The sequence below is a fragment of the Amphiura filiformis genome, chromosome 2 (genome assembly GCF_039555335.1).
Source record: "Amphiura filiformis chromosome 2, Afil_fr2py, whole genome shotgun sequence".
Taxonomy (NCBI): domain Eukaryota; kingdom Metazoa; phylum Echinodermata; class Ophiuroidea; order Amphilepidida; family Amphiuridae; genus Amphiura; species Amphiura filiformis.
Genome location: NC_092629.1, coordinates 775,115 through 784,402, shown reverse-complemented (window position 1 = coordinate 784,402; position 9,288 = coordinate 775,115). Strand labels below are relative to the sequence as shown.

At 37.4% G+C, this 9,288-nt stretch overlaps 1 protein-coding gene across 1 annotated transcript in view; it reads right to left on the bottom strand.

Annotated features, from left to right (window-relative positions):
• Positions 1-7,794: 7,794 nt before the first annotated feature.
• Positions 7,795-9,288, bottom strand: part of LOC140145418 (HAUS augmin-like complex subunit 3) — a 37,177-nt gene continuing 35,683 nt past the window's right edge. The window contains exon 14 of the mRNA XM_072167141.1: positions 7,795-8,995. Within this exon, the coding sequence (XP_072023242.1) occupies positions 8,867-8,995 (129 nt within the window). The 3' untranslated portion in view covers positions 7,795-8,866. The remainder of the gene's footprint in view (positions 8,996-9,288) is intronic.

Here is a 9,288-nt window from a genome sequence, read left to right as displayed (position 1 = left end):
TACATGGAGAAATATGTCAAGCTGGACTTCGGCACAATACGTTTCATTCAGAACTCAAACCACTTTAAATCAAAGTGTGCCAGGCGCACAGCAAAATTGTCAGGAGATACACATTTGTCCTCCATGAGCCACATGCAAACATGGCAGAGATTTTGATGAGAATCACGGAATCGATTCTCGTAAGATTCGATTGCGAGAATCAACTTCTCTCATTGTATCATACATTAAGTGCAGTGACTATGACGGATTCTGATTCTCATAAACCAAGACTAAGTTGAGGCCCTATGACATATGACTTTTTTAAGGCCCCATCTAGTTGGATTCAAGGGCAGATCCAAAATTCTTCTTTTTTTTGTGGAAAAGTTTTTGATGCTTTGTATGCCCAAATTTAATGGAAAATACAACTCTGTTGGAGCCTGCAGGGGGTAGCCCCCCTCAGAGTAAATGGCCTAAACAAATTATAAGAGGGGGGCACGCCCCCTGGATGCACCATTGGTTGGAATAACTCCAATTATAGTCCAGTACTCATTCGTCTCTCTCTGTGAATACAGCCATTGTGTTTACAGAACAAACCGCTATATTTTGATGACTAAAAGGTTTCCTCCTGCTTTCAAAATTGGTGATTGATTGGTATCTTTAGTTACCGGTATCTTCACCGAATGGCATTTGGACTCAATGGAATTCGGGAGATGTTACAATCTATGTGCAGATTGGCTTGCACCATTTGGCTGCAAGCGGCCTAGTTGATGCAATGTAATTTTGATGATTCACCAGTGGCAAGAGAATTACAGCGCTTTGAATCATCTGAAAAAATGTGCTGTATAATTTGTTTATTTACATGTGTTGACCATCTTTTACTCAGTGATGTGTCTTTTTATTTTTATAATATACTTATAGCACTGATTAACATACTATAACTACTGTAAAAGTGGACATTTTCACGCTACATTTATTTTTGTGCTACCGCCAATATAACAATGTGCGAATATATTCCTTTTGTACAGTATAGGTCAGTGTAAGGAAACTTAGAATCGTGAATGTAAAAACAAGGGGAACAGTTCAAAATTGGCTTGCGCAAAAAATTAATCGTGCAAAAATTTCCACTTTTACAGTATATTATTATATCACAATTTTGTGTATATTTCTGTCTATAGTTTGTTATTCGGTTTTTGTTACTGCATGTGTCACCAAGTCCCAACTTTGATCACATAAATTCACATTAAGGTAGCTGTGTACTCTCAGATACGCATGTAGTAAAAGTGCCATAACTTTGTAATTATTCACGCAAGACATGTAAAAGTATACATTTTTATAAAGGCAATACATCAATGAATCTCAATATAAGTACAGTTTTGGCGTAAAAACAACAATTATGAAGAAAATCACAAAAAAGTGAATTTTTGGCAATTTTTGTTCGGTACATAACAAAAAAACACTCTTTCCAAACATTTTTGTTTTGCTTTTTTCTTAATCTTGAGGCACCATTCCAAAAACTTCTTTTTTTGTTTTTTGATATTGGCCTTATTTTTTGAGATATTGATCATATAAGGCATCAAAATGAACTTTTTAAAATTCACAAACGCCTATTTGTACAAAATGATGCCTAAAATCGGAAATAGACCAAAATATAAAAAAAATGAGAAAACCGTTTCTTAAGTCAATCATGCTTTTTATGATGAGCATTATTGCTTACCTTATAGATGCTGTATTTATTGAGTTATCGTGTACCTAAATCGTTATTTTACCGAGAAAATGAACATTGAAATAAAGGCCGTTGAAGTTTAAAGTGGTCACATTTTGCACTTTGATCGAAGCTTACAGGAGAATGCGGCAGTTCCCGTTTTTCTACCTTACATTACGTGAACATCGGGTACATCCACAGCCCCTTGAGAAGTTTGGGCGAAATCTATTCATATCTTGATGTTTAAATAGGGGGAAAGAATCACATTTTATCAGCTAAAACGGAGCCATTTGACCGCTAGGTTTTTGTGAAATCAGTGCTTCCGTGGTATTTCCATAAGATGCGCCACGCATGCAGATAAGCGTCGCGTATCTGTGCGTTACCAAATTGCACGATACGCAACGCGATGCGTTGTTGCGCGCGTGTACCCTGCTGGTACAACAAAGATTTTCTTTCCTTTTAAATTTCAAACACGGGTGGAATATAGTGAAATAAAATCCTTAAAATATTGCAGTTGGAGTTTATAAATCTGGATTTTCATTCCTTGTATTTATAAAAAACATTAAGTACAAACTTATACAAAAAACTCAATTTCGCGAAAGAAACAATGTCTAGAGTACACAGCCGCGTTAACACCCCAGACACGTTACGTGCAATTAGCAAGTGCTGCACCCAAGTGATACACAATGTTATGAGTCTCATGGTATTCGCCAACATATGCTGAACCAACTTTACAGGTAGTACATGTAGTAATGGGCTATTCCAGTTGAAATCCTTACACCTCTATGGAAGACATGACCTTAATCTCCTACATAGGGAGTGTGAATTTCAAATGGAGTCACCCATTCAGTGTCGTCTGCTACAAAATTGGCTATTCCAGTTGAAATCCATGCACCCCTTGTGGAAGACATGACAAGGGGTATTAATTTCAAATGGATTCACCCATTCAGGTAAGGTAACCCCATTTGAAATTCACACTCCCTGTGTGAAGATAAAGATTGGTCATATGTTCCATAAGGGGCGTATGGATTTCAACTGGAATAGTCCATTTTTGTTCTTTTTTACTGATTTTTGAAAACAATTGCTTTGTATGCACAAACCTGAAAATGTGATTGTTTTGTGTATTTGGATTTTGATATAAATTATATATGTGGGGAAAAGGTCAGTATCTTTATATGTATACTGAAAGGAAATTTTATTATAGTCCGAGTACCTTCCTTGAGTCAGTAAAGTCAAATCAAATTTTCGAGATTTTCTCAAAAACTGTTAATTTGTGCAGGAATCTGTTATGCTACTTGGATTCCTTGCATCGTTTACTTTCTGAAAATGTATACTTTTATATACTTACCATCATTACATTAGAGATACAATAAAAAACAATATCTAAATTACTGACTCGAGGAAGGTATACAGACTATAGTTTGGAAGCTAGTGTAGTATGTTATGACAATCACAAATTTACCATAATAGGACTCCACTTGCTCTTCATACAGCAGTTTATTAATTATTTATCTTGTACATTTATAATGTTAATTTATTATACCTTTAATTACAAAGAAATTTCAATGAAAGTTAACATCTCATTTGTGTACCATGTCTGTGTAGCCATCACAAAATACTGCACTTAGTAATATCTATCCACTTTAGGCCAAAAGAAATAATTGTCTCATGTTCCCTGCGCACATTTAATTTATGCTGCGCGTTTGCTCAAACAAAATTGCAGAAGTTGATTTTTTTTATTTTTATTTTAAATGAAAATCTACGTTCAATTTTGTTTCTGATCGCACCGCTACTCTGAAATTGGCATTGTTCAATTTATGAAAAATAAAATAAAGAAAAAACAAAAACGCACACCGCATAAGCTTTCAAACTCCCCTAAGGCAAATCTTATTTTTTTGTTGGCCTAAACATTGTTTGTAGGTTTTTGTTGGAGGTAAAAAAATGTGGTTTTAATTACAAAAGTGATTTGTTTCACTATTTTTCATCTCAAAACAATTATAAAAGTAGCAAAAATATTTTTCTGAGGATTAAGGCCACATTTTGAAATTATAATTAACGGCTCACTATAGTGCACTTCATTTTAAGGACTTGGTGAGACAAAAAAATGTTGAATGATGCATTTAAAGTTGTGATACTGTTTATGGCTTTCTGTGTTACCTTTAATATTTGAATGACTATAGATGAGTTTTTGCAGGCAAAAACAGGTTTTTGCCAGTTTTAACCAAGCAAAAACGGGTTTAAATTAATGCCTGGTTTAAATTAGGTTTTTGCAGGTTTAAGCTAGCAAAACTCAAAACCCTGGGGGTAGGCAAGGCTTCTCACAGGGCAGTCCACCCTTCCCCCCTTGGCTAAGCCACTATCAGTGGGAGAAGGTCAAGACACTTTTTTTTGCCTTTTGGTCAAATTCAAAGTAATCACTGATACAATCAAGGCACATTTTTGCACCTAAACATACTATAGATAGGCTACAGGTCTGAATTGTTGAAGCAGAAAAGGTTCTTTTTCAGAGCCACATAATCTGGAACTCACTGGAAATATTTCAATTGCTATTACTCAACCACTCTATTGTGGTGTTTCTAAATGTAGATGATTATTTAGATAATATAATCTACAATCAACTTGTCAATAAACAGCATCTAGGAAATTTGGAGACATCATCAAGACCAAACATCTAAAAACACCACAACAGAGTGATCAAGAATAGATTCCTGATACTATATCTGAGTGAGTACCTGATTACATGCACCTGAAAAAGAGCCTTTTCTACTTTAATGAACTATAAAAGATTTTATTTAAGAATATTATTGATCTTGATAAACGATCTTGGGGATTTTTTTTCATGAGATCTGATCATTTGTATTTTTATGTGTGGTTTGGTATTCACAAACATTGAGAAATAAATAATTGTTTATTCTACTAATATGACAGTCTTTCTGCTTGTTCATTTTATTTGTCATTATAGTCATAATGGTGCATTTGCCTCTCATTTGTTGCCATGTTGTAACATTTCCATTAAAAATACCCTATGTTAGCTACAAAACAAGTTAGGGCTCAATTCTTTGTGCTAATTCGTGCTCCATAGCGACAACTGGCTCCAGTAAGAAATAGCGCCCTCTGTTGGCTACGAAACTAGTTGGGCTTTGAGCAGTGTTCGAAATATGCCTCAAAAAGTTACAGGCCAACCGGGCTTGACCTTAAAAAGTTACCGGCCAGCCAGGGTTTTCTTTAAGCATTTTGCTGAAGGGGTATTTTCAAATTTTTTTGACCCTTTCAATTGTGAATTTTTCCTCTGAAGGAGTCAAAAACATTGCCCAAGGGGTATTTTTATAATATTATTTTTGAAGACATTTTTAACAATGTTTGTTTTTGGAGCCATAGGCGAGATCCTGGGGGGGGAGAAATCTCCCCAATATTTTGCCAGGGGGTGGTCCATACAATCACCCCCCCAATGTTGACGCCTGTATGTGGGTTTCTCCCCTATATCGACATGTTTCTTACCAAATTAACCTCATATTTGGCCATTTTAGCCCAAAAAGTGCACATTTTTGCGCGCTTAGCACGAATTTATTCCACTTTTGCACCATATTTCAACAGTGGCAAAATGTTTTGTACCATAAACTTACTAGTATTCTTTCACCAAAAGGTGCTGGATAAAGCCTGGATTCACTATACTTCAAGACATTTTTTTCACCCCCCAAGTCAAAAAGAAATCTGCGTCACTGTTTGGAGCAGTGGCAGATCTAAAGCAGTCAGAAGGGTGGGGGCAATTTTAAAAGAAAAATAAAGACCTAATTGAAGCAAATTGGTTGTATCATTTTGGCACTATTAATGTGTAAAGTTTTAGTTTAAAAAGCAGAACATTTGTGAAATGAGCAGTACATGGACATGATCATGATGGAGCCTTCAGACGGCAAGTTTTCCCTATTATGGTAGGCCTATAAATTGTGTTAAACATTATTGTCAAATGTCGAATGCAGAAGTGAAAGTGGCCATTTAATTTTTTGTTCCCCCCTCAGAACGTGGAAAATTTTGCACAATGAAGACCTAATTGAAGCGATTTGGTGGACCATTTTGGCACTATTACTGTCAGGGTTTTCTTTAAGCATTTTGCTGAAGGGGTATTTTCAAATTTTTTTTGACCCTTTCAATTGTGAATTTTTCCTCTGAAGGAGTCAAAAACATTGCCCAAGGGGTATTTTTATAATATTATTTTTGAAGACATTTTTAACAATGTTTGTTTTTGGAGCCATAGGCAGGGTCTTAGCTAGAAATTGAGGGTTGCCCGTCATTTGAATAAAATTGTCTGTCCTAATTTGACCTTTAAAACATTTACCAGACATCTATAGCCCATTGGGGGTTCAAAGAGTTCAAATATATGCTGATATGGCCTTGTTCTACAAATTGGGTCTACTAAAAAGGTCAATTAGCTTCTCAAAACATACAATTTATAATATAGCATCTGTCAAAGGCATTAATTTTGCCCGTCCCAGGAGCAAACTGGCCGTCTAAAATGACGGCCAGACGGGTGGCTAGCTAAGACCCTGGCCATAGGCGAGATCCGGGGGGGGAGAAATCTCCCCAATATTTTGCCAGGGGTGGACCATACAATCATTCCCCCAATGTTGACGCCTGTATGTGGGTTTTCTCCCTATATCGACATGTTTCTTACCAAATTAACCTCATATTTGGCCATTTTAGCCCAAAAAGTGCACATTTTTGCCCGCTTAGCACAATTTATTCCACTTTTGCACCATATTTCAACAGTGGCAAAATGTTTTGTACCATAAACTTACTAGTATTCTTTCACCAAAAGGTGCTGGATAAAGCCTGGATTCACTATACTTCAAGACATTTTTTTCACCCCCCAAGTCAAAAAGAAATCTGCGTCACTGTTTGGAGCTGTGGCGGATCTAAAGCAGTCAGAAGGGTGGGGGCAATTTTAAAAGAAAAATAAAGACCTAATTGAAGCAAATTGGTGGATCATTTTGGCACTATTAATGTGTAAAATTTTAGTTTAAAAAAGCAGAACATTTGTGAAATGAGCAGTACATGGACATGATCATGATGGAGCCTTCGGACGGCAAGTTTTCCCTATTATGGTAGGCCTATAAACAGCCCTCGAATTAACCCACGGCACCCACAGCATTTTGCCGTGGGTGCCCATCCCCACTGCCATAATGCCCTCAAAATATGTCCTTTACCCAAGGCAGTCACTTGTCGTGCCCTCTAATGAAGTTGTTGCCGGTGCCCGGCCCAGCCCTGCCCTTTCATAATAAAATCATCTATCTATGTTTGTGTGTGTTTTCTTCACTTTTGAGAAATTGCCTTGGCGCCCTTCTCAAATTTTCAACAGTTGCCATGATGCCCTCTTGAAATATTACAAACTGTCGTGCTGCCTTGCCTTTTGAGTGAAAATCCAAGGCAATTAACAACTTGCCCTAAAAAAGTTGCTGTGCCCCTTCAGATCCTTAATTCGAGGCCTGCCTATAAATTGTGTTAAACATTATTGTCAAATGTCGAAAGCAGAAGTGAAAGTGGCCATTTAATTTTTTGTTCCCCCCTCAGAACGTGGAAAATTTTGCACAATGAAGACCTAATTGAAGCGATTTGGTGGACCATTTTGGCACTATTACTGTGTAAAATTTAAGTTGAAAAGCCAAAAATTGTGAAATGATGGTCCATGAAGCCTTTCTTTGTCACGTTTTCCCTATTAGGCTTATAAATTGTGTTAAAAATATGGCCTAAATTGGCAAAAGTCGAAAGCAGAAGCGAAAATGGTCACTTGTTTATCCACTACGCATGGGGGCGTCTGAGGGGATGTTCACCCCTGAGAGGGAAAATTGTGCAAAATTAAAGTCCGATTGAAGACATTTGGTGCATCCTTTAAACAGAAAAAAGGACCCGAACCCAATTTGCAAGATTTCAAACTGACACTCTACCTTACTCGCAAATCACTAAAACATGCATGGATTAATGCTGACAAAATGTGATGGGCCCTACATATCGGGAGTAGGTCCTAAATGCCAAAAGCCGTGAATAAATGCACAATATCGGGTGTTTCTCTATTCAAATCTTGCAATATCTGAACGCGTGACGTTTTCAAGATTTTGTATGCGCGTTGGACTTTGGGACTTTGGATTTGAAGGAGTCAGCAAAGTGCCTGAACGCGTAAATACGCGTGTTTTGTGCGTTAAAGAAAACCCTGCGGCCAGCCGGGACGGCAAATAGATGCAAGTCAGAAAAGTTACCGGCCAGGCCCTATTTCGAACGCTGGCTTTGAGTCTTTTGTTTTAATTAATTTGTGGCTCTATAGAGACCGCTTGGTATTGGTCAAAAATGCTCTATGTTAGTTACAAAACATGTTGCGCTTCAATTCTTTGTGGCCCAACCTCATGTTCTACAGGGTTCTCAATAGGTGGCCTGTGGGCCAGATCTGACCTGCCAACCAATTGTGGTTGGCCCATGAAAAGATCTAAAATGAAAAGTAAACATGGCAAACCAAGATGTATTTGGCCCTCAAACACAAATCTATGAAATGATTTTGGCCCTCCATAGCCCATGAATAAATATAATTGAGAACCCCCACTCTATAGATGACTTGACTTCTGACGTCAGTGCCTGGCAGTATGCGCACACATCATCACAATTTCCATTGTTTTTTGCCTGACAGTATGCGCGAACATCATATTTTGTTCAGGGCTTGTGTTTTTAAAACTCCCGGCACATCACAATATAATAAAGCTATTGAACAGTATAGTGGTTGCATTGTGTTCACTCAAGCATATCAATATTACCCAGGCATGGGATTTTCCAGTGGAAACACTGGAATTCCCGCAGTTTTATTTATTTTCAGCCCATTTTCAGGTGTTTTTGTCCAATTTTACGCGCTTTTCCAGATTTTTTCATAAATGCGTAGTCCCATGCCTGATTACCAGGCCCTTGCCTCTGTTGATAACATTGAGGTCACCTCATTTATAGAGACAATTGGTTCCACAAAGAAGTTACGCCCTATATTGGCTACGAAACAAGTTGGGCTTTGAGTCTTTGTTTAATTCATTTACAGCTTGGTATCAGTAGAAAAATGTCGTATGTTAGCTACAAAGTTGGGCTTCAATTCCTTCTGCTAATTCATGCTCCATGAAGACAAATGGTTCCAAGAGGAAATAGTGCCCTCTGTTGGCTTGGCTACGAAACCAGTTGGGCCTCCAGCCGCTGCGTTAATTCATTCACAGCTCTGCGCAGACGACTTGGTTCCAAAAAGAAGTAAACAAACAGTTGACGTTGTCGAGAAAGGAACGGATCAGACTTCAAACTCTGAAGAAAAAAAATGAGTATCAAATTTGAGAACAAGTAATGGCCGCCATGGCAACAACATTGGGGTATTTGAAATGATAAAAAACTCATCATAATGGCCTCAACCCAATGGCATAGTTCAATAACCTCAATTAAACAATCATAGTGCAAAATTTGACCTCAAGTTGTAGAGTATGAGGTTTTGTACCCAAATTTTCAAAGGTCATTCAATGAATGTGTAAATGTATTGGGGTTAAATAACTGTGCCTTGATAGATGTTACGTTTTTCCAAATGCGACTCAAATCAATTGATG